The sequence below is a fragment of the Sciurus vulgaris genome, assembly GCF_902686455.1.
Source record: "Sciurus vulgaris genome assembly, chromosome: 6".
NCBI classification, from domain to species: Eukaryota; Metazoa; Chordata; class Mammalia; order Rodentia; family Sciuridae; genus Sciurus; species Sciurus vulgaris.
In genome coordinates, this window is record NC_136466.1 from 95,717,923 (window position 1) to 95,745,255 (window position 27,333).

Here is a 27,333-nt window from a genome sequence, read left to right on the forward strand (position 1 = left end):
CTGAAGAGATAAAAATACAAGTCTTAGCTGTGTGCAGTGGTGTGCATGCCTGCAATCCTGGTCATGGGAGAAGCTGAAACAGTATGATCACAAGTTCAAGGCCAGCCTCAGCAAATGAGTAAGACCCTATTTCAATATAAAAAGGACTGGAAAAGTAGCTCAGGGGTAGACCATCCCAGGTTCAATTCCCAGTACCACAAGCAAAAAAATACAAGTCCTTACATGTAGAATGTTATTTTCTGGTTTTCACATAAATCATAAACATCTCCAACTGGCAAAGATAGAGTCACTTTAGGACTGGAGAAAACAGATTTGGAATTTGTCTACCAACAGGCAATAATCGAAACAGTTATCAATGAGCAAGGAATCACCAAGAAATATTTCAGCAAAACCTTTGTGTTTCACTGAGCAGCAATACCTTAGTGCCTCCAGGGTAAACAGGATCGAGCACACCTAGGTCAATATTGTCACTTCTTTATTTCCCTGCTTGTCCCCTGGCATGAGAAGCCCAAAACAACCAATAGTTATTCAACCTCCTGGCAAGCCTGTTCATCCCCAACTCCATTGCCAAAACCAGCACTGCTAATACACTGGAATTTAAAGCATGCAAGCAGGAAGCAAGTTCGTGCAGTGGGTCACTGGGAGCCATGGAACAAGGCTTTGTCCTAAACATTCTGGTCTCTAGCCTACTCTTGATGCTTTTAAGCTCCTGGCCATCAGTGACTCCATTAGCACTGTTCAGGGATGCATGCACCTTCATACTTTAGGCCAATTCTACCTCCACATAGGATGAAAGGTCAAATGGCCAGTTAATATTTCTGCCCTCAGAGGTAGCAGCCCGCTTTCAGCAATACCAACACTTTAAGCAGAGTCATCTGTAAAGCAGGTTTGAGATTTTTCTCTTCTATCCATTTGTCACAGGGTTTGGGTAAAGACCAAAAAAAGTTTAGTTTCAAACACATCCAGTTTGAAATAGCTATTAAAATATCCAAAAGATGTGTCAAGTTGACAGCAGGAGAAATGAGTTTGGAATTTTAGAGAGACTACATGTTTGATGTCACAAATTTGCAAGTTGATACAAAAAGGTGTTTAAGGTCATAAACAAATGGTATATAAATACCTAATTTAATAAATGAGATTTAAAGACTGGTTCAGACAACAAAGGAAGTATAAATAGAAAAAAAAGAGAACCAAGTATATTCAATTCTTCTAAAACACTTGTTTTGAAATCATGAAATTGTTTCAATGCAATTGATATGTTACAGAACAATTTGAACACAACCTGAATTTTGCATGTGCTTTTCAGTGTGATTTCATCCACAAAAAAACATGGTGAACATGGCAAACTGTACCCACCCAAAATAAGCAATGTAGGAACACACGCATCTACCATCTGCCTCAGTTCACCACATGTGTGACTAGCCACACTTCTTTACTTCTAGGGTTACAGTTTTTCCTCCAGTTTTAGATACCTTTCCTTCCTCCACTTTACAACAGCACACAAAATGCAATCCTTCTAATGCTCACTTTACAAGTAAGCATAAGGTCTTTGTCAAGGTAATACTCCATATTTATTACAGTATAGAAGAATTAAACATTTACTATACACAATGTTTTTAATTAGGTCCCTTTCTTTTTAAGTGTCACTAAGTTTTTGAGTACCACCTGAGTCCTAACCCCATAAGCTTTTTTTTCCCATAAGCTCAGTGTTTCTCACTATGTAATCTGGCATAGCATGATGCCTTATAGGGACTCATCCATCACATCATGCCAGATTAAACTGTTGTCAGGTTGGAGAAAAAAGGAAGAAGCAGAAAAAAGACTTGGATGCTCAATACAGCATCCAATTTAATTTCTACTTAAGGTTGTGCATCTGCATTTTCATACTGGCAAAATAGAAAGTAAGAAAAAGTCTGGCAGAAAGAGTATGGCTTTAGTGTCATAGACTCCTAAGTGTCTTCATTCTACTGCTTATCAAGCATCCTCAATCTCTTCGTAAAGGAGGACCATAATGATTCATGGACTTGGTGGAGATTTATCCCCCCCTTAAAATACAGATATACCTGCATAATAAAAAGCTACATGAAAATACTCTCTCACTTTATAAGCAAATATGCATGGATATATAATGAAAAAGCAAACTGATTCCCATGTAGTTCAATTCTCATTATAATGACAATGGATTTTTTCCATTTTCCAAGCCCAAATTTTTATGAGAATGAATATTTTGAATGAGTTAAATTAATAAATTATTAATCTAAATATGTAATTATTCAACCCTTCCCTTCTCAGCAAGACACGTGAATAAAATAGATTCAAAGATTCAGGAATGTGTGAGAGTTCCTTAGCAACTTAAATTTTACCAAGTCAGAGCATGACCATGCAGCATCCAGGACTAAGAGAGGAGATTTTTGAGATTTTTGTTTGCAAGAGTCACACTGCATTTTTCAGTTAGTAAAAGCATCATCTAAATCTGTAACTTCCTGAATGTTTCCAGTTGTAAAAAGGAAAAAGCAATCACTATCCTTATGCATTAAAGTATGTATAGACATAAGCCATATATCAAAATTGTATAGAAAATTAACAGTTTAGTACTATATTCAATAAAGCAAGCTTTATAAATTTCCAACTAGAGAAGATCGTTTAAATGTCAAGTGTCCATTAAAAAAATCCCTAGGATGCTTAGTAAAAATCTGCCTTTAATTCTTATGAACTTACAGAGAAAGGACATATGCCTGAGGTTTGCTTTTTTTAAAAAAAAATTTTTTTAGTTGTAGATGGATACTTATTTATTTATTTATTTATTTATTTATTTATTTATTTTTATGTGATGCTAAGGTTCAAACCCAGTGCCTCACACGTGTTAGGCAAGCACAGGGTGAGCTACAACCCCAGCCCTTCAGGTTTGCTTTTAAAATATTTCAGGTGGAACAAGATTGGCAAAAAGCTGATAATTAGTAAAGCTAGGTGATGGGCACACTGGGTCAATAATTCTCTCTTCTATATTTTCATGTATATGTGAAATTTTTCATGAAAAAATATTTTTCATTCCGCATTTTGTTATCTCCCTCCCACAACCAGATATATTGATCCAGGAATGGAATCCTGAATCAGGGAGGTTTTTCAAGTAGTATGCATTAGATATTTCTGCCCAAGGTCTTCTGTGGACAATACTTCCATAAACACTGAACTACACAATATAATTATTAATATGAATAAGATGAAGACAAAGGGCTGGGGCTGTACTCAGTGGCAGAGCACTTACCTAGCACATGTGAGGCACTGGGATGGATCCTCAGCACCGGATAAAAATAAATAAATAAAGGTCAAAAAAAAAGTTAAGGCAAAATTAAAACCTGAAAGTATTTTCTAATATTAAATTATTCATCTAATTGGCTTTAGAATCATGGTATAAACATTTAGGCCAGTGTGTGAAAAGGCACAAGATCCATAGTAATCTTCAAAACCATTCTCACTAATTTCATACTAGGAACAGTTCTCACTACTGTCTCCTCTTTTCAACTCAGGAATTTGCCAAATCTTCAGATCAACAGGAAAATATTAATAAAGGTAATCAATAAGAAGATTTTTTTTAAATCTATTTACTCAGAAAAATATAAAGCAGGATTCTGAGCCATGAATTGGGATTGTCCTTCTGTGTTGAACAGACGATCAGTGCTAAACAATTACAAACCCAATTAATTTTTAATTTTGCTTCATGCTTGGGTGATGATTTGTGATATCAGATTATATTGATAATCACTTATTTCTAAAAGAATCTATTCACATAACATATGGCAGGCACTTAAAAACAAACAGTTTAAAAAATGTAAAAGTATTACAAAACACAGAGAGGCATCTTTAAAGGATCTCTCTTGCCTTCGGAATATTTTAAGAGATTAAGATAGGGACAAAAGTTGAATTTTCAATGTTGTTGCAACAATATAATGGAGAAGAATTTATGGAATGACAGTAGATTTTAATTGTGAAAACCAAGCAAGTGTCCATAGAGTTAAGAGTGAAGACAATCCCATGCATAAAGTAAACCCAGTTCTCAAATATTTTCATTTAAGGACACCTGAACAGTCATAACATTACTGAGAACCCTGAAGGAGTTTTGCCTATGCTGTTGAAGTCTGTTGATATTTATCATATTACAAATGCAAAATGGAACAAATTAAATATTGATTAATAACTCACCTTAAAATATCTATGATAAATCCATTCTGAACAACATATCTTTATAAGAAGTAACTATATTTTTTTAAAAAGTGATAAGGTGACACTGTTTTACATTTTTACAAGTCTCTTTAATGTCAGCCTTTATAGAAAACTGCTGGATTCTTATGTCTCCTTATTTCAATTTGTCTGTTGTTCTCTGTTATTTTGCTTGAAGTATATAAAGACAATCTGCCTTATCTAAATACATAACTGGAAAAGGATGAAGATTTAAAGTCTTTTCAGATGATTGTATTCTGCAATATTATACCAATATTTAACAAGGGGAAGTTCCCCAGAGTTTAGTTGCAATGTTCAAGCATATTTTATTACATTAAAATACACTGGCCTACTTTATACTTTGAATCAATCTTTCACACATGCATGATTTTGTAATAATATGCAATGATTATTTGGAAAATATTGGTTTACTGAGTTTTACAGATCTTCCATTTGTCGACACATTTCATCATACAACATAATTATGCTGGTTAATATCACTGTCAATCTTATCTGAAAAGTCTAAGTAATGGGAAACTGTCAAGCTCACTTTGGCAGATAAAAGTGCTACAAAATTCAAAAATTCATTTGAAAGATTGAATTTTTCTTAGTAACAAAAACTGTCAGTTGTTTTTCTTGTAATCAATAGCTCACTCTGCTTATTTTCATGAAAATGTCTGCCAAATACGTAAGTCTGAATAACTAAAATGTCAGTCATCTTAAGTGAAACCGGTATTCCATGAAAACAGAAGCTAGTTCAATTCATGACTCAAAATCTGTTTCTTCAAGACACTTAAATGATGTTCTGATAATAGAGCAGATGTACTTCATTTGTACTTCCTTTTTTATTTTTTATTTTTGCAGTTATAGATGGATAGCATGCCTTTTTTTTTTTTTTTTACTTATTTTTATGTGGCGCTAAGGATTGAATCCAGTGCTTCACGCATGCTAGGCAAGCACTCTGCCACTGAGCTATAGCCCCAGCCTTCATTTGTACTTCTTATTTCATAAAATAAGCACTTTTTTTAAACTATGGGTGGTAAATAACTGGTACAATGTGGCACCACCACCTTAATTTATGTAAAAGCACCAGGAGCTACTTTTTAAATATGAAATGTCAATAAAATGAAAAAGAAAAAAAAAATCTTAGAAATTTTTATAATGTTAGTTTTGACCTTGTGAACCCCTTGGAAAAGACCTCAGGAAACTCCAGGGGTCCTTGGAAGTGGACTCCAGGGACCACTTTGAGAATGACTTCAGTAAGCAACCAATAAATATTATTATTGTTGATAATGATATTGAAAATATTTGAAGATTTCTACCTCAACTCACAGAGATAAAAATAGGAGTTTTCTATTCCTATTATTATTTTTAAGAATGAAAATTCTATGTGATCTTCCTGGAAGTTGGCAACAATTTTCTTATATTAACCATTTAAATATTTCTTTCTAATATGGACACATGCTATTTCCATTCCATTAGGCTTAGAAAACAACCAATTGTGTTATCTTGTTCTTTCCAGAACTTCAGTTTAGGTACTATGGTCCCTGGAGGAAACTTCTCTCTTCTGCAATGAAAGGCTTGGCTAGTCATATTCAAGTTTCAGAGGTCAACAGGAATAAAGTTGCATATCTAGATAACTAAACCAATACTCACCACAATCTATCAATGAAATCTGACAGACAAGCAGCACTGAATACTTAATTATAATATCAGGTTTTAAAATTTTGTTATGTATTTTTTCCATCAGTTTGGTTGTTCATGTAGTTTAAATTTAGTGTAAATGTTTGAAATCTGAACTGCTATATGTCTTTTCATGTTTTAATATTAAAATATATTCATAAGTTCCAACGAAGACTTATTGAGTACCTACTATTCTCCATTCTTGGTGAACAGATACAAAAAATGGTGAAGGGGGATAGTCGGTGAATAAGACTTTAAAATAACAGAAGGGATTTGTGTGATCAATGCTAAGAAAAAAAATAAAACTATGGATGGATAAAGAGTTACAAAGCAGGAAAACATAAGTTACTTTAAATAAGGGTTCACACAGGAGATGTCTTTGGAGCTGAGGCTTGAACGACTAAATATGAAGATGTGGAATGACAGTGTTGCAAAAAAGAGACCACTAATGACCCAAATGAACTGTGTGGCTGGAACTGAAGCCACACAAGTCAGACAGAAACCAAAGGAGAGAATAACCCAGAGGGCAGAGGCATAAGCAGGGGCCAGATCTTTAAAGGAATCTGACTTCAAGAAGCACCCCAATGGTTCTCATAACCTGAAAAAAGCCATCTGTCTTTTTAAAAATAGAGATAATGATATTAATGTCTTAGGGAGAAAGATAACAGCTTAGAATCACAAGATACAGGAAGATTCAAATTCCAGTTCTTCCCATTGTATCTTAGAAGCAAAAGGGAAAATGAGTATTCATTAAGCACTAGTAATCACCCAGCCATAAATCAGGCATATGACCTGATCATTTCTCACTTAATTCAACTTGGGTTAGCTATTTCTCAGGCCTGAATATGCCAATTTCCAACCCTATAAAGTAAAGAAGTTATGTGCTTCTTAATATGTGCTGCGCCTATATTATGAGTTTTCAGAAAGGTACCTAAAATTGAACATATTAAAGTTCTTTGATGGCTGAGTATCAATGTAGTTTCACTGTAGATGAACATATTTCTCTTTTAAGTTGTAGATTTGTATGATGTTTGTCCTCTCTAGTTAAGAGGTATTCTACTTCCAATATTAAAAAAAAAAAAAAAGACCTCCATTTGAAGATCTCTTATGATATCACCAAACCACAGAACTAAAGGGACTAGGTAACATTTCAGAGGCATTCCTGTCTAACCTACAATGACATCCGCTACCTAGATAGTTTTCAAGTCCTATTCATCCCTATTTTTCTTGATCATTTCGGTTTTTGTAGACATTCTTCTAAATCTATTAGAATCAACTTGCAAAGGGAAATGTTCTCCTGTTTCTTGGCAACATCCATGGACATTGAGCTGCTGCTATCACACAAAACACCTGTGAAGTAGTTTCATGAGCTCTCACATTACGGAATGGGAAACCAAGATGATCACCAATCTTTGAAAACTTGGAAAGAACTGATAAGCAGAGTAAAACTGCCTAATGAATTAAGCTGGCCAAGAAGGTTGGCAAGAAAAGCATTTACACCCAACTCAGAAGAATGTTGTAACAACTAAAATATGTGTCACATAAGGGGAAAAAACTCAAAAAATCATATTTGAATAAAATGTCATTAACGATTATACATACAAGCTTTCAAGATACATTATTTACTTATACAGTATCAAAAACAGTAGCCAAAAGTAAATTACATGTGGAATATTATCATGAATTTTCAAAGTGAAGTAACTTTAAAGATAACTGCTAAGATTTACTTGCTGTCTTGTTACTTCTATCAACTCATTAAGCTGAACCAAACTATGAACTTATAAAAGTAGGGACTGTAATTTATATTTGTAGGCACCAGTTCTACCATACTTCTAGACTTAAGAGTAGGTACTTGGGCAATCTTACCAAATGAAAGATAACTCAGACCCAAACAAACCCACCCACAAAAAAAAAAAAAATTAACTCCAAAATTCTCCAGGCTCACTGCTTACCTCTGGTATACAAGTTCCTGTGAAACCAAACAAGCCATTGGCATTGTCACTCTTTTGTATGATTAATCTTGCTGTAGTATTTTCTTCAGAAATGTGAGCTCCTCCACATACAGAGACTAATTTAAGAATGAATAACTCCTCTCCTTCCTCTTCATTGTCATCTCTTGCAGAAACAATGAATGATTTGTTAGTTTCTCCCTGTCTGAACTCCACGTATCCAGAAATGGGATGCAAATCATTCTTTGCAGGCAAAGCATGAAGTTCATAAATCTCTTCAAGGGTCAGTTTCCGCTCATAGGACCTCACATCCTGCATCAGCCCTGTAAACCTGTCATTGCCATTCATCCCTGCCCCAATTCTCAGTATTCCAGGACCTGAAATGAGACACAGATTTAAATGCTACATATCAACTTTCCTGTCCTACACGGCAACTTGATTCAGAAAGTGATCCAATCTTACTAAAAAATATTTCTGGTATGTAAAAGTTTAACATAACTGATATATAATCAAATTAAGGTTATGTTCTACTATGATAAACAATGAATCCATAAAGCAATCACTGAAATTTATGATATGTTATATTAATGGAATTGGCAACAATATTCAAATTAAATGATATCCTTATAAGTAATTCTGTCTGTCTAAAACCATCTCAAGATATAAAAATAACTAGATACAAACATACATTTGTACACACATAATCATCTATGTATGTTTGCTAATGTGTATGTGTGTATTTGGATACACATTTCTTTTTTTATTTTTTCCCTATCTTTTTTTTGACAGTGATAAATTTTTTTTTTAATTTTCATACACGTACATAGGGTAATAATGTCTGTCTCATTCTACCATCCTTCCCATCCCTACCACTCCATTCCTCTCCTCACTTCCCTCTGCATAATCCAAAATTCCTTCATTTTTCCATACCCACTCCCACTATGGATCAGCATCCGCTTATCAGACAAAACATTTGGCCTTTGATTTTTGGGGACTGGTTTATTTCACTTAGCATGATATTCTTCAACTCCATCCATTTAACAGCAAATGCCATAATTTCATTCTTCTTTAAGAGTGAGTAATATTCCCTTGTGTATATGTACCACATTTTCTTTATCCATTCATCTGTTGTTGAAGGACATCTATGTTGGTTCCATAGTTTAGCTATTGTGAATTGAGCTGCTATAAAAACTGATATGCTGCATCACTAGAGTATGCTGATTTTAAGTCCTTTGGATATAAAATGAAGGATGAGATAGCTGGATCAAATGGTGGTACCACTCCAAGTTTTCTTAGAAATCTCCATACTGCTTTCCAAAGTGGTTGCACCAATCTGCAGTCCAACCAACAACGTATGAGTGTACCTTTTTGGCCACATCCTCGCCAACACTTGTTATTGCTTGTGTTGTTGATAACTGCCATTCTGACAGTAGTGAGATGAAATCTTAGAATAGTTTGGATTTGCATTTCTCTAATTGCAAAGATGATGAACACTTTTTCATATGTTTGTTGATCGACTGTCTTTCTTCTTCTGTAAAGTTTCTGTTCAGTTCCTTAGCCCATTTATTGATTATCTATTTTTTTGGTGTTAAGTTATTTGAGTTCTTGATATATCCTGGAGATTAGTGCTCTATCTGAGGTGCATCTAGTAAAGATTTTTTCCCATTCTGTAGGCTCTCTCTTCACATTGTTTCTCCTTTGCTGAGAAGAAGCTTTTTAGTTTGAATCCATCCTATTTATTGATTCTTAATTTTACTTCTTGTGCTTTAGGAGTCTTGTTAAGGAAGTCAGGAGCTAAGTCAACAAGGTGGAGAACTGGGCCTAATTTTTCTTCTATTAGAAGCAAGGTCCCTGTACTAGTGCCTAAGTCTTTGATCCACTTTGAATTGATATTTGTGTAGGGTGAGAGATAGAGGTTTAATTTCATTTTGCTACATAGGGATTTCCAGTTTTCCCAGCACCATTTGTTGAATAGGCTATCTTTTCTCCAATGTGAATACACATTACTTCTATGACTTTTTTTTTTTAATTTATTTGCCCATCTAAAAATGGAATGGTTTAGTTCAGTTACAACTTTAAAACTTCAGTATTACTATTCTTAGAGAACTTCAAGCCTTGATGTACTAGAAACTCATCTTGAGCTAAACGAAGTAAGAATTCAGAAAAAGAAATAGTTTCCATGGGCCAACTATATCTCTCAAAATAACTAGTAGAATGAATATAGAAATCAAAGTATTTCTCCCCAGAAAAAACATTATACATGAGTCTCAAGGATTTTTTATAATAATATGGAGCCCAACAATATTACTAAATCTCAATAACAACACTTTTCAGAATTTTACCAGTTCTTGTTTGTCTCCTTGTTCCTTGCCTAAATAAATCAGCTAAGATATACACATAAAGTGACAGCTTGGCAGTGACTATGGAAAGGAGTGAACTAAATGCTTCCTATCATAGTCTCAGTGAAGGCAGTTTTACAAATTGCCACCCAGTCACAAGTATTATATACATTCCCACAAGTGTGCCTACTATGGAGACTACCTGCCTGCCCAATAAACCTGGGCCACTCTCTGAACTCCAGACTGATGATAACTCCTACGATGTGCTCCCTCCTGTACAGTTATTTGTCAACTCTAATGATATAGTTCCCCAGTTCTCATAAAACTAGGTGTCACAGCTAAGAGACTGCAGAGAGTCAAGGATATAGAAGTGTTCAGCTCTTCTTTAGTTATGTTTCTGTGATAAACTAAAAAGAATACTGAACTAGGAGTTAAAAGTTTATATTCAAGGGGGTTTCAAGATGGCGGACTAGAGGGTGGCTGCATTTCATGTTGCTACAGGACTCAGGATTCAAAAGAGGAGATATTGAGAAACTTGGGACCAACTCAAAGCACCTGGGTGAGTCTCTCCTGCTGGGGAGGTGTCCCAGATGGGGCGGTAGTCCCGGAACGCAGGGAACTTTGTGAAGTAGAGCTGCCCGGGGAGACACCCCTCCCCTGGCTGGAGCAGTGAACTTGGACAACTGGGAGAATCGTAGAGGAGGCCGCTCAGCACAGCACTGGGACTCAGAGCCACCACTGGGGCTCCTGACGGCGGCCCAGAGGAAGAGCTGTGAGGAGAGCTATTTGGACTCAGAGCAACCACTCCTGAACACCGGGGGGCTGCCCGGAGGAGGAGGAGGAATGGGGCTTGTCACTTGGACTCGGAGTGACTGCCCAGGGCTACGGGTGGTTGGCGGGAGGAGGAGGCACACAGTGAGTTGCTTGGATTCCTAGTGACCGCACTGGAACACCGGGCAGCTGTCTGGAGGAAGAAGCATGTGGCGGGTCGCTGGGACTCGGAGCGACTGTATGGGACTCCAGGTGGCTGCTCAGAGGAGGGGCCACACAGTCAGGCGATTAGGTGCAGAGCAGGGTCCTAGGACCAAGGAGGCTTCTTGGTGGAAGAGACGCACAGAGACACGCTTAGGGGCGGAGCGAAGGTTCCAGGACTGCAGGCAGATTCTCTGAGGAGAGGCAGCCTAAGGAGACTGGTCTGCAAAGGGTGAGGCTTCCAGGCCCAGGAGGTAGGGCCGGGCCCCTGGGCAGAGGAAGGCAGCCCAGCCCAGGCGGTAGTTGTAAATTGATGGGAACCTCTAGGAGGGGAACTGACCAGTGAGACCTCCACAATGGGTGAGACTTCCCTGCCAGGTGAGGTTTTCCCACAAGGACGGTAAAACCACAGACACAGGCCCAAACAGGCCTTGCCTCAGCCCGCAGCCTAGTTCCCCTTTGGATGACCATTGGTCAACAAGTGGAGGCACCTCTGCCCACTAGTAGGGAATATACCCCACCTGAAGGCCACCACTCCTAGAGAGGCAGCGTCCTTGTGGAGCACCGCACTATCAACTTCCTCCAAGACTTCAGCCTACTGAAGGCTAAGGGGGGATATATATAGAAATCTTCAGGGACATTGTAAGTCAATAGAGGAAATCTGCAATATCTCAGCGGTCCACTGATACCTCAATAATATGAGAAAACAAGGGAAGAAAATGCCGCAAACAAATCTAGATGTTACATCAATAAAACCCAATGGCAGCATGGCAGAAGAAATGACAGAAAAGGAGTTCAGAATGTACATAATTAAAATGATCAGGGAAGCAAACAATGAGATGAAAAAGCAAATGCACGCACTGAATGATGAGATGAAAGAGCAAATGCAGGCATTGAATGATCACACCAATCGACAGTTAAAAGAGCAAATACAGGAAGCAAAAGATCATTTCAATAAAGAGTTAGAGATATTGGAAAAAAACAAACAGAAATCCTTGACATGAAAGAAACAATAAACCAAATTAAGAACTCCATAGAAAGCATATCCAATAGGATAGAACACCTGGAAGACAGAACCTCAGACATTGAAGACAAAATATTTAACCTTGAAAACAAAGTTCAACAAATAGAGAAGATGCTAAGAAACCATGAACAGAATCTACAAGAACTATAGGATATCATGAAAAGGCCAAATTTAAGAATTATTGGGATTGAGGAAGGCCTAGAGAAACAAACCAAAGGAATGAACAATCTATTCAATGAAATAATATCAGAAAATTTCCCAAATCTGAAGAATGAAATGAAAAATCAAGTTCAAGAGGCTTATAGGACTCCAAATACACAAAATTACAATAGACCCACACCAAGGCACATTATTATGAAAATACCTAACATACAAAATAAAGACAGAATTTTAAAGGCTGTGAGAGAAAAGAATCAAATTACATTCAGGGGGAAACCAATACGGAGAGCAGCAGATTTTTCAATCCAGACCCTAAAAGCTAGAAGGGCCTGGAACAACATTTTTCAAGCCTTGAAATAAAATGGATGCCAACCAAGAATCTTATATCCAGCAAAACTTACCTTCAAATTTGACGATGAAATAAAATCCTTCCATGATAAACAAAAGCTAAAAGAATTTACAAAAAGAAAGCCAGCATTATAGAACATTCTCAGCAAAATATTCCAAGAGGAAGAGATGAAAAACAAAGAAGCAAATCAGCAAAGGGAGGAATTATCCTAAAGGAATTGTCAAATAAAGGAGGAACCAAGTCGTGTCAAATAAATAAATAAATAAATAAATAACATTTAAAAAATGAACCAAATGACCGGGAATACAAATCATATCTCAATAATAACCCTGAATATTAATGGCCTGAATTTATCAATCAAAAGACATAGACTGGCAGATTGGATTAAAAAGAAAGATCCAGGACTTGGGAAATAGCTCAGTTGGTAGAGTGCTTGCCTTGCATGCACAAGGCCTTGGGTTCAATCCCTAGCACCACAAAAAAAAAAAAAAGAAAGAAAGAAAGATCCAACAATATGTTGCCTACAAGAGACTCACTTCATAGAAAAAGATACCCATAGACTAAAGGTGAAAGTATAGGGAAAAACATACCATGCTCATGAACTCAGCAATAAAGCTGGAGTATCCATCCTCATTTCAGATAATGTGGACTTCAAGCCAAAGTTAGTCAGAAGGGATAAAGAAGGACATTTCATACTGCTTAAGGGAAGCATAAATCAGCAAGATATAACAATCATAAACATCTATGCCCCAAACAGTGGCTCATCTATGTATGTCAAACAAATCCTTCTCAATTTCAGAAACCAAATAGACCATAACACAATAATACTAGGTGATATAACACACCTCTCTCACCACTGGACAGATCGTCCAAACAAAAATTGAACAAAGAAACCATAGATCTCAAAAACACAATCAATAATTTAGACTTAACAGACATTTATAGAGTATACCATCCAACCAAGAGCGAATACACTTTCTTCTCAGCAGCACATGGATCCTTCTCTAAAATAGACCATATATTATGCCACAAAGCTAATGTTAGCAAATACTAGAAGATAGAGACACTACCTTGTATTCTATCAGATCATAATGGATTGAAGTTAGAAATAAATGAAAGAGTAAAAAACAGAAACTACTCCAACACCTGGAGATTAAACAATATGCTATAATATGATGAATGGATAACAGAAGATATTAAGAAGGAAATTTAAAAATTCTTAGAGGTAAATGAGAACAAAGACATCATATCAAAATCTCTGGGACACTATGAAAGCAGTACTTAGAGGAAAATTTTTTCATGGAGCGCATTTAATAAAAGAAGTAAAACTCAACAAATAAACGACCTAACACTATAGCTCAAAGCCCTAGAAAAAGAAGAACAGAGCAGCACCAAAAGTAGTAGAAGACAGGAAATAGTTAAACTCAGAGCTGAAATCAATGAAATTGAAACAAAAGAAACAATACGAAAAATTGACAAAATAAATAGTTGGTTCTTCGAAAAAATAAACAAAATTGATAAACCTTTAGCCACACTAACAAAGAGAAGACGAGAGAAAACCCAAATCACTAAAATTCAGAATGAACAAGGAAATATCACAACAGACAGGATTGAAATACAAAACATAATTAGAAGCTATTTTGAAAATCTATACTCCAACAAAACAGAAAACCTCGAAGACATCAACAGGTTTCTAGAGACATATGAATTGCCTAAACTGAACGAGGAGGACATACACAATTTAAATAGACCAATTTCAAGTAATTAAATAGAAATAGTAGTCATCAAAAGCCTACCAACAAAGAAAAGTCTGGGACCAGATGGGTTCTCAGCCGAGTTCTACAAAACCTTTAAAGAAGAGCTCATTCCAATACTTCTCAAAGTATTCCATAAAATAGAAGAGGAGGGAACCCTCCCAAACTCATTCTATGAAGCCAATATCACACTGATACCTAAACCAGACAGAGACACATCGAGGAAAAAAAAATTTCAGACCAATGTCCTTGATGAACATTGATGCAAAAATTCTCAACAAAATTTTAGCAAATCGCATACAAAAACATATTAAAAAGATAGTGCACCATGATCAAGTGGGTTTCATCCCAGGGATGCAAGGTTGGTTCAACATCAGGAAATCAATAAATGTAATTCACCATATCAATAGACTTAAAGTCAAGAATCACATGATTATTTCAATAGATGCAGAAAAAGCATTTGATAAAATACAGCATCCCTTCATGCTCAAAACACTAGAAAAAATAGGGATAGTGGGAACATTCCTTAACATTGTAAAGGCCATTTATGATAAGCCCATGGCTAATATCATTCTAAATGGTGAAAAACTGAAAGCATTCCCCCTAAAAACTGGAACAAGGCAGGGATGCCCTCTTTCATCACTTCTATTCAATATTGTCCTTGAAATCTAGCCAGAGCAATTAGACAAACCAAAGAAATTAAAGGGATACAAATAGCAAAAGAAGAACTCAAACTATCCGTATTTGCTGATGATATTATTATATACTTAGAGGAACCAGGAAATTCCACCAGAAAACTTTTAGAACTCATAATTGAATTCAGTAAAGTAGCGGAATATAAGATCAATGCACATAAATCTAATGCATTTTTATACATAAGTGATGAATCTTTGGAAAGAATAATTAGAAAAACTACCCCATTCACAATAGCCTCGAAAAAAATAAAATACTTGGAAATCAATCTCACAAAAGAGGTGAAAGACCTCTACAATGAGAACTACAGAACAATAAAGAAAGAAATTAAAGAAAACCTTAGAAGATGGAAAGATCTCCCATGTTCTTGGATAGGCAGAATTAATATTGTCAAAATGGCCATACTACCAAAAGTGCTATACAGATTCAATGCAATTCTAATTAAAACCCCAATAACGTACCTTACAGAAATAGAGCAAGCAATTATGAAATTCATCTGGAAGAATAAGAAACCCAGAATAGCTAAAGCAATCCTTAGCAAGAAGAGTGAAACAGGGTATATATCCTCTAGATATATACCCAACAATGCAATTGCAGGATCACATTGTAGTTCTATTTCTAGTTTTCTGAGGAACCTCCATACTGTTTTCCATAAGTTCTGTACTAATTCACATTCCTGCTAACAGTATACAAAAGATCTCCCTTCTCCACATCCTAACATTTGTTATTTTTTTTCTTTTTGATTATAATAACCATTATAAGTGGGATGAAAAGATACCTTATTGTGGTTTTGATTTGCATTTCCCTGATTATTAGTGATACTGAACATTTTTTTTTCCATATATTTGGTGTAATTCATGTAATCTATTTTGAGAAATGTCTATTCGGGTAATTTGACTATTTTTTAATTAGATTATTTGGCGATTTTGCTGTAGAGTTGTCTGAGTTCCTTATATAATATAGAAATGAATCCCTTGTTGGAAGAATATTTTCTTGTTTGCACATATTTCCCCCCATTGTAGGTTGCCTCTTCTCTTATGTTGATTGTTTTCACTGAATGCTTTTGCTCTGTCGATTGAGATGACCATATGGTTTTTATCCTTCATTCTGTTGACATAGGACATTAATCAATTTGCATATTTTGAACCATCCTTATTTCCTAGTGATGAATCCCATTTGAGCATGTTTATGATCTTTTTTTTTTTTTTTTTTTTTTTTTTTTTTTGTGGTGCTGTGGATTGAACCCAGGGCCTTGTGCTTGCAAGGCAAGAACTCTACCAACTGAGCTATATCCCCAGCCCTGTGTATGATCTTTTTAATGTGCTGTTGGAATCGATTTTGCTAGTATTTTTTTGAGGATTTTTGCACCTACGTTCATGACCTGTGCTGTGCATTTCTTTTTGTGTATTTTCTTGTTGACTTTGTTGTCAGGACAATGCTGACCTCAATAGACAAGTTCTGAAGCATTCTCCTCCTTTCACATCTTTGGAATAGCTTGAGAAGAATTGACATTACCTCTTCTTTAAAAGTTTGATAAATTTAAGCACAAGGCCATCTGGTCCTGGTCTTTCCTTTTTCAAAGACTTTTTATTACTGATTCAATACTGTTAATTATTATTGGTCTGTTCACATTTTCTATGATCTCCTGGTTCAATTTTGGTCGGTTATACGTATACTTAAATTAATCTGCATCGTCTAGGTTTCCAGTTTTCTGCATATAGAAGTTTGTAATAGTTACTAATAATTCTTTGTATTTTCCTGGTATCAGATGAAATGTTTCCTTTTTACCCTCTAATTTTATTTATTTGGATTCCCTAAGGCTAATGATGGTTGAGTGGGGCTGAGTCTCTGCTTGTCTGGGCCTTCGTGATCTGAAAGTCTGAGAAGAGGTTACTCAACTGCTTCTTGAGGCCACTGGAGGATGGATGGGGCTGCCCAGTTATTTCCTGGGTACCTCAATGGGCCAAGACATTCAGGAAGAGTTGTTTGGCTGCTTCTTTGGGTTGTGGGTTTGTGGGTGGGACAACTCATCTGCTTCTCTGGTCTTTTGTGTGCTGAGTCACTCAGGTACTTTAATATATTTTGTAATATATACTATATTTCATTGATAACTTTAAAAAATAAATAAATAAGTGCTTTTAAATTTTTCTTTCCAAGTGACACATTCAAAAATAACAAGTTCTTTTCAGGAAGCCAAACAAAGGAAAGAAACACCCATTTTCACAATCCCCAGTCTTTTCTATTTTTATTCTACCACCATTACTTTCACTAAAGGAATCAAGATTAACAGATAAAAGTATATTTTCACACAATCAGAAAATGAATAATTTAATGTCACAGAATATTTCTAAGTACAGTCCTTGGGTAGAAATTGATAGATAATGTGCACAATGTTTTGCCTATATTACATATGCTGGAAAAACTGCATAACCTAACATCTAATGTTGTAGATTCAGAGGGAAAATACAAAGTACAGCCATATAAGCTCTGCTCTACCTCCCTGCTTAATATAAAATAAAATAATCAAAATAGAATTGTGATATAATAGACAAAACCAATATCTGGGTGTATATACACACACAGATGAGTTTCTCATGGAAACAGAACATGGCTTGTCTTAAAGTCAACAAAGATTATCTCTTCAAAACACTCCATAGAATTCACCAATTTACTTTCTGATAGATACTATAAACACTGTAATCATTTTAATGTGAGATTTTTCTACTGATTCCTTTTTACCTTATGCCCGCCCCCCTCTTCTTCCAGCAACATTGAACCAGTAGCAGACCCCAGATACAATACTCTGTTTCATATTTCTACACTCTTGCTCATTCCTCTGCCTGGACTATCATTCTCTATGCCTCCTACTACTCACAAGAGGAATAAATAATCCTCCTTTCTAGTTTTTTCTTTCTAAATTTATTATAGTTATCTGTCTGCATCTCTTCTAAAGCCTATTTATGAGCAAGGGCTATTTGATACATTTCTGAAACTAAATGTTCTTGATAGGCACATAATTTTGTTAAAAGAAAATAAGGCAATACAAAAGCAGTTTTTAAATGTCTGCAAACTTTTTTTAAAAAAATCAAAATTCAGTTGAAGATTTTAGAACCTAGAAATTTCAAAGTCCTAGCTGTAAAGATGACACTCACCATCAATAATGGCTTCCCCTTTCAGACTCTTGATTCCTCTTGGCATTGCGTTTCCATCCAGGTAGAATTCAATTATACCATCATCCAGGACAATTAGAAGATGAAGCCAAACACCTTCTTCTAAATATTTCATGACTGTTGTCTTGGCAATATATGTAGCATTGGATCCCAAAGTTTTATAATGAAGGGAAAGTGTCACATGGGATTCATTTGTTTGAATTTTTACCCCATAGTAGATGCTTCCATTACCATTATCCTTTGCTATAACAAATCCATTTGTATTGGCTTTAGGCATTACCCAAGCTGAAAATGTGAAGTTGGCAATCGTGTTATTCCTGGATGGGTGGTATTTTGCATTAACAGTCCCAAATGCACCTTCTAGTCCACTGAAGTACAAAGCATCTGTTCCAGTATGGTGACGCCGCATGTGTGGTTGTGAATGCACAGTGCTGGGGAAAATTCCAACCAGTAAAAAATCTATCATTGGAGGCAAACCAGATGTGAACTCACTGGACACGATTTCCCAGCCTACTCGTACATCACCAAAGACACCCTGCTGCCTCAAAATGGTGAAGTTAGTAATATAAGACATATCATCATCTGAGAGCACATCTTCTGCCACTTCTCTCTCTAAACACTCTGAATCCAAGATGAAAATTCCAAAAGGATCATCATTGAATGGAATCATTACTGTCACCTGAAGGTTGGTTTCTGCAAGTTGGCCTCTAGGCCCTGGGGACCCACCTGTAATAAGAAAATTTATAATGAGTGAAAAACCAGTTGAAGTACTTTTCAGTATAATGTTTTTTAAAAATTGTTTAGCATATGAACTTATAGTTAAATATGCATCATCAGTGAACAACAGTATCACCACATAGCTTTCACCACATTTTTAGGGACATGTCAAATAACGTTGATTTGCCATAATTTTATAGTCAACCCTGAACAGAAGATATAAACTACAGAGGTTTAATTCCTATGCTTAAAATCAAAAGTGATGGGGAAGTCTATTATTTAAATTATGGCAGAAAGATCAAACTTTAAGCTACTATGAACTTGTACTTCCTAACTTCTTTTCATGTTTCATGAGAAATACAACATTCGATGTAGAAAAAGTCTATTTATAAGTTTCATGGTGAAGGTAAGCCTCTATCTATAAAAGTGAACCCAGAAAAGAACTTAAAATGAGGCTAAACACAACTCTATGAGGCTGAGGGTCTAGGTCATTGGTAAAGCAAGGCCCTGGATCTATCCCCAGCACACACACACACACACACACACACACACAGAACAAAAATAAAAATAGATAATACTTCTATCAAGAAGGTTACTTCAATATTTAAAATCAGATAATCAAGACAGACTTACTTCTTCATCAATTGCATTTAAGTTATAAAATATAAAATTTTGGTGGCAAAATAAGAGATGGAAAAACACAGCACCTGAAATGTTTATGAGCTTTAGAATATAAAATTCATTGAATTCAGGAATTTTATCTGGAAAAGCATGGAGAATTATTGGTTTTGCTCCTTCTCCATCCATGAAATTAACAGTTCCTGAAGTTTCATAGAATTCTTGTCCATGTTGCAGAACAGAATCATTCTGGAACAGCTGCCAAGCCACAGACACATTACCAAAATGTCCTCGGTGCCTCAAAATCCTACATAACAAGTTGAATAAAGTTAATTTTTATGAATGTGCAAGAAATGAATATAAATCTAGTGGGAGTTATCTATGCTAGCTCCTTAAATGAACTAGCCAGCCAAGGAAAGATGAGATAGAACATTAAATAATGCAGAAAAGTCAGCTGAAAAGCCTTAGTCTTCAAAGCCCAAACTGGAATATAAATTCTAACGCCAAGTGAAAAATATTTTGATAATAATTAGCAAATTTTTTTCAAAATGAAAGTACGGCGTAAGAGCAGTCACTGTGTCATTTGAGAAGTGTTTCTGAAGACTCTGGATAATTCATGTTTCTCAATGTTGACAAATGATGGAACTGGAGTGAGGAGGGTGAGCAGAACAATTTCTCCTTACCAGCTGAAGTGTTTTTGTTATCCTTGTTTCTTGATTAGAAAAATGGCAACAGCATAAACAAAGTTTACCATTCATTGAGACTGACATCTTTAAAATTATTCAATTTTTGATTTTTTTTTTTACTTTTGGAAGATAAACAATGTTTCAGATTTTCATTACTCAATAAATTATTTCATTCTACCCAATTTTGAATTTCCTTATCCAAATAGGCTTACCAAAATGCATTAGTCTTTCCTTCTTCCACTGCTTTGTCTATAGGCTCCAGAGAAAAAATACCATTTGGGTCATCATTAGCTTCAATTATGACTGTAGCTATTCCATACTGATATACTACTGTATCACCTAAATTAAAAATGGAGAAGTCAAAGCAATAAAAAAGTAGATAGCTTCCTATTAATTTAATATTTTTAAATTAAATAGTTTATAATTAAATACAAAATTTCAGCAAGAATTTCCTCAGTGAAGGTCACACAATAAATGTAAAATATTGCTCTATTTCTCCAAAGATGTTTATATGTGGTGTACATATATAAATACATATATATTTACTATATATATATGTACATACGTACATCATACATACATACATATGTGCATGTATATATACACTGTATGCAGAGATGCCTAGTTTAATGTGAAATAGTTCCTTTTACCCATCTAAAAACTACTAAAAAACAAACAACACTTTTCTTCCAATAAAAACATTGCTACAATAGCTTAATTAAAAATTTTTTAAAGTTTCTTCTAATTTCACATTTTTAGAAAGATTCATTTATTGAACAAAAATAATGAACAATTACCCCATTACCATAAAACTGTTCCCGTCCATATTTATTGAAATCACTGGCTCAAACATTTTTCTTAGATCTCTGTCTTCAGAGAGCAGAATCTGATCTAGGTTATACTAGAACTAAGCAACTCCAGTGGGTCAAACTGAATTCCTTTCTACTCTGTACTACCCATATATTCGGTCTCTTCTTACTTCCCTGAAGTCCCCACCACTTTGCCTTTGTCCAGGGGCCCTCTATGTGCCCAGCTGTACTCTCCTGACTAACTCTTATTACTCCAAGCAGCAGCTCTTCCTGGAATCCTACCTTGACTCCCTAAGCCAAGATAGATGCCTCTCTACTGTGTTCCCAGAGTACTTCGCTCTCTGTTGATCTACCACAATGACTGTCACACTACACTAATGTCCACACACACACACATGCACATGCATAAATCCACTATAAGCCCTCTGGGCAAGAGATTCCTATTAAATTCCATACCCTAGAAGAACAGATACTCAATCACTGTTGTTCAGAGTTATTTATTTCAGAACCAATACAAATAAAACTCTTACTATTAGATGAAGACAAAACCTCCCACTTTGTTATGGAAACAAATCCCAAGTTTGCCAAATTACACATAGCAAACTAACACATCAGAAAATAATTTGTATACATATATGATTGTATTCGATTTCAATCAACAACTAGCCAATGGAAAGGAAAACACATTTAAAATGTGTAGAAAATGCTGAAAATAAAAACAAAATAAAGAGCATACCATAAAATCCAACAAAAATAAAAATGATAAAACCTCTTTTTAATAGGATTTTCCTATCATGTAAAATTGTAATGCAACATGTCATAGGCAGTGCTAAAAGTTCATTCCGTTTCTTTGTAAGATGAACCAACAATATTTAACAGGGGTTTCAAGGATGGCCATAGCTTTTTATCCAGTATCAGCACATATACTGTGAACAACAGTTCTTAGGCATAAATACCACAGCCAGCACTAAGTCATGCCAATGTGATGTTCGTTCAGCCCTCACATCACAGGCCCCACAGGGGCATATGTGATGTCATATCAGAGAAGACAAAAGGAACACAAAACTAAGGGAAAAAATGCATGAAAGTAAAAATTCTTGTCATCCAAATCTTCATAGCTAAAGTTTTTACCACCCCACATGCCACCATTTCTGGAAAAGTATTAGAGCCCAACACAGGGAGAAGCATGAGGAAACACCGCACCTCAGGCTGGCAACACCGTACCTCAGGCCAGTAACCCAATCACTCCTGGGTGCACTTGCATGTGCACTTGTGCTTGCTCACCTTCTCTCCTCTCTCTCCCCACTACCCTCCTAACTCTTTCTCTCAAATTTAAAACTTTTCCCCAATGACATAGTTTACAAAATTAACTAAAGCTGTCTTTGAGGAGTCATTTTCCATATTTCTCTTTATAAGAAGTTCACTTATAAGAAATTCAGAAGTGCTTTAATCCACAGTTTAATCAATAGTGAAATTTTGGTCCTGATAATATTTTAATTAATTTTAACCCCCCCAAAATGTTTGAGATACAAAAAGTTACACTACAATTACACCAAACTAATAAATGTCATCTGGAGTTTATTTCTAGAGCAAATTGTTGTAGGATAATCTCATTCCTTCATAACCATGGAGTTCTTCATAGTAAAGTTTTCTATTTTCCACTTTTACTTCAACAAAATTATTTCTATCTATAGTTATTACTTTTATTTAAATTTTAAAACCATGATTGTACAAGTCTAACTATTTTTTTGCAATTGTGAAATTTCTTTTGTGGCCATTATTGTACAAAGTCAAATTTTTCCTCAAAGATGATAGTTTTTTAAGTTTCAACTTTTCTGGGTATTCTTAGTTAAACCATGTGAAAAATCAGAAACAAAAAGACAAAAGGAGAAAGAGGGGAAAAGAGGAAGAGTCAGCAACAAAGTCTAAGAGACAGGAAGAATGATGGAGGGAAATAGCAACAGGAAATATTAAGAGATATTTCATTTTCTCTGCCTCTTTTTAACTATCAAAAAGCACAAGGTAGAACTGGCGTGGAAGGGCAGGCACTCAATGCCCCAATGTCAGGGGTTATAGCTCATGTCGGGTAAGGGGACCTCTCCGTGGGAACTAAGCTTCATGGGGGTGCTGGACCCTGAGTGTGGTGCTCATAGCAGGAAGTTAGAATCCTGGGGGGGCATCCCTGGGTAACCTCATTGTTGGAAACAGGGCAACAGAAGCAATGGGAAAGTGGTTACACATAGCGGAGGTGGGTCATATGCATAAACATATTAAAGATAATGGGAGTCAGATATCTTAATATTGTAGAAGGAAATAACAAAAATAGAAAGGGAGAAAACTAGACTGAACCTGTTAAGTTGAATAGGAACAGAAACACAGGCAAAAACTAATGGTTTTCAACATACATAGGTACAGAATTATATATGCATGTACATGTGTGTACAGGAAGTATATACACCCCCATCTCTACGCACTAAGAGAACCCAGGAAGAGTGAAACCTCAATAATAGTGCCTAGATTCCGGTTACTAAAGAACATTCTTCACTAGAAGGAATAAAGGCTTCTAGGAAAATGACTAATTTCAGGAATGTAACAGGAAAATTATAAAGTAAGGTTAGAACAGCTTGCTATGCCAGAAAGTAAGAAAATGTTCTAAAGAATAATACAGAAATGTCTGAAAGACAAAGAAGTCATCTCAAATAGGTCAACACTGGTCAAATCTGGCACACTGTGGCCCTGAAAATAAATGATAGCAATGAAAAATAACTCACTGCATTAAATAGAAATTTTAAGTCCATATGATAAATGTATCAATGAAAATATTAAAAATTTTATGAGTAACAAGACATTTTCATAGTTTCAAAATAACTCCCCACAAAATATTTATTAATCACAATGGGAAACAAAGAACAATAAAGAAGCCTAAGGGTCATCACCTTAATTGTGGTCAAAGTGAACATAATAATGAAGGGGCAAATCAGAAACTTGTGATGACTTTATAAAGGGATGGATGATAAGAACACAGAATTATTTCTGTGAAATTCCTACCAAGGATGAAAAACTGAAACCAATAATAAAGAAACATCAAACAAACTCAAAACAAGGGACAAGGATTAGCTTGTGGTCTTCCACATTGTCAAGGTTTTGAAAGTCAAGCAAAGACGGAGGAAGTCCTTCAAACTCGAGATTAAAAGGATATTATAATTAAATGCAAAGCATAATTAAGGAAAGGATGATGTTACTAGAACAATATTGAGAAACTGGGGATACATTAATGGGGCCTGAGAAACTGACCCCATTGATGTTAACTTCCTGATTCTGAAAGTTATATTGTGTTTATGTTGGAGAATGTCCTTGATGGCAAGAGACATCACATCTTTAGCTTACTCTCAAAATTTTCAAGGATAAAGAATCCTTGTATTTTATTTATTTATTTATTTTTGTAGTTGTAGATGGACAGAATGCCTTTATTTGTGTATTTTTATGTAGTGCTAAGGATCAAACCCAGTGCCTCACACATGCTAGGCAAGTGCTCTGCCACTGAGCTACAGCCCAAGTGCCTGGTATTCTTAAAAGAACAAAATAAATATCAAGAAAAGCTACAGTGCTTCCAAAAGTTTACTAAAAATGGGGTCAACACATTCTCAGGGTGCAGACAGCAGAATCAAAATATCCTTCATTTATGGAATAGAAAAGAAGGAAAAGAACATCTTTTCCCCTTGTAGACTGCCATTCATTTTGGGATAACCCTGGAGAATTATCAAGCAGCCAACTGGAATCAGCTGCCTATGGAATTAAGTTTCCAAACCAACGTGCCGTCCTCCCAGGTGGAGGAAAAAGTGTTACAGGACACTACTGATCCCTAAGCAATAGACACACAGGCAATGTCCAGGGAAGCTATAGGCCCAAGACCCATTGCTCTAGGGTCTTTATATCAGAATTTTCCATTTTTGTAATATTGTGAAAGAAAGGTTACAAAGCATAGCATATTGTATATGGCACAGGAAGTTTCAACACCTATATCATTCATCTCATTCCTCAAGAAAGCAATAGAACAAACAACTTTGCTCATGGACAGTCACAGAAGACATGAAATTACTACTGGCACAACTACTGGACAGAGGTGTTATTGAATGTCAGGAAAGAACAGAAGGCAACAGATCTGCCATAACAACACGTCGTGCTTACCTGTTGAATTAAAGAGGATTATATAAAAGGACTCATCTGTTTCTGGGATACCATCTTCAATAACATAAACGGATAAGCTCTGCTCTCTACTTCCGACCTCGAAAAAGAGGGTTTCCCCTTTTTCAGCTGGAACAAAGTCTCCCTCTTTGGCTGTAGCCTTCCCATCCACCGTGGCATACTGAACAGTGCAGGTGAAATCAACAGATCCATTTCTGAGGACTGTAAAGTTAGCAGTCTCACCTTCCTGAACCCTCACCACACGAGGCTCTGAAATATCCATAGAGAAGGAACACATAAGCCTTCATGATTCCATCTACATATTTCCAGATCACTTTTTCTTTCTTTTCTTTTCTTTTTTTTTTTTTTTTTTTTACAAGAAATTCCCTGTAAACTCTTTGCATAAAAATTTGGCTCTGGGGCTGGGGCTGTAGCTCAGCGGTAGAGTGCTTGCCTAGCACATGGGAGGCACTGGGTTCGATCCTCAGCACCACATTAAAAATAAATAAATAAAATAAAGTATCGTGTCCATCTACAACTAAATAAATAAAAAGATTCAGTTCTGTTTCCAACCTTGACATGAGGCCCCTCTGATTACTTCAACCATCAGTGACCTTCCTTTTGCCTTAATTCCTACAAAATCCATGGTCTTCAGCAAGCACTGTCTGACAGTACCCCTATCAGTAAATTTTGAATTCTGTATTATTTAAAATCCTCTGCCTATGCTGGTGTGTATATCATTCCATAGCTGAAGCTATAACATCCGTGAGAATAGACCCAGATATCTTGTTTTATTTTTGCTAAAGCACTCAGTAGAGGCTGAGTATAAGAGTAATTCATTAAACACATAGTTACTGGAGGCTAAGAATCGTAATCCACAAAATTCAAGAGGTTTAAAAGGTTCCAACATCAGTAAACTGACCTATATACAGTTTACAAAAAAAGGGGATTTAAGAAAGAATTAGACATCAATTAAATCTCATCAATAAAACTAAACGATGTCTTATGTGGTAAAAGACAGTTCTAAAGAAAGCAGTAAATGGAGAATCTTTAATTAATATGACCATTAAATATTAGCCACTATATTTAAGTGGTCATTGAGTAGGTACAATATCAGGCCCCAAAGCAAGACAATCTCTGTATTAGAAGTGATCACATAGAAGTGTTTTCTCTTCCACACAAAGAAAAGAATATACATTCAAAAAGAAAAAACAGAGCTAACAATAAAGTACTTACTGTTACTTTCTTTTTGCTTCAGAAGATCTTTTTAAAAATGGTTTAAACTTCAAATAGACTTAATAGCAATCAGTGAAAACATAAGTAAGCATCAATTGCACTTTATTTAAAATGCTGTTAAAATTAATTTAAGATATATACTATTTAAGAAAGAAATAAACTCATTCAAATAAAAATAGCAATATCACCTGAAAAATAAATGGGGTCATCATTTCTTCTAATCCTTAGAGTTGCAGTTGTTTTATTTCCCACTTTAGCTCCTCCAGTAGCATTAAGTAGGATAATGGTAAATTCTTCCATTTCCTCTGGAATCTTTTGGAATATGGTATTCATTTTAAATCAAGCGGGTTATACATATAATTACATTATGTATTCCTAAATTATTAGTATTTTTAAAAGCTCTATTTATAGTACTAATGTTTACTTCCATTTCTGAGGCTGAAGCTTATGCAAGTATTCCTATAAGACTCAGAACCCCCCCCCCCAATTACTTTAATGTGTGTTCATCCAAACAACCACTTTAACTATAAAGTGTAATGGAAATATACACATTTTTCTTACATATACATATAGATATCTATATAGGATATATCTCTATATGTGTGTATATACATAGTGTATATATATATATTATTTCTGTAAGAAATACTTGTTTGCTTATAAGAAAAAAAGGAACAAAAAAACCCTTTCTGACACATTTAGAACCTAGTTCATAATAGTCACTAAACGCAGTGAGCACTCAAAGACCTCTTACATGGTTTACTAAACTTTC

General features: G+C 35.5%; 1 protein-coding gene across 1 annotated transcript in view; it reads right to left on the reverse strand.

Annotated features, from left to right (window-relative positions):
• Positions 1 to 27,333, reverse strand: part of ADGRV1 (adhesion G protein-coupled receptor V1) — a gene marked incomplete at its 5' end in the record, with an annotated part of 585,014 nt that overhangs the window by 526,935 nt on the left and 30,746 nt on the right. Inside the window, 6 exon segments of the mRNA XM_079143469.1 lie at positions 7,854 to 8,227; positions 18,293 to 19,036; positions 19,735 to 19,952; positions 20,544 to 20,670; positions 25,329 to 25,595; positions 26,750 to 26,873. Of these exon segments, the coding sequence (XP_078999595.1) occupies positions 7,854 to 8,227; positions 18,293 to 19,036; positions 19,735 to 19,952; positions 20,544 to 20,670; positions 25,329 to 25,595; positions 26,750 to 26,873 (1,854 nt within the window).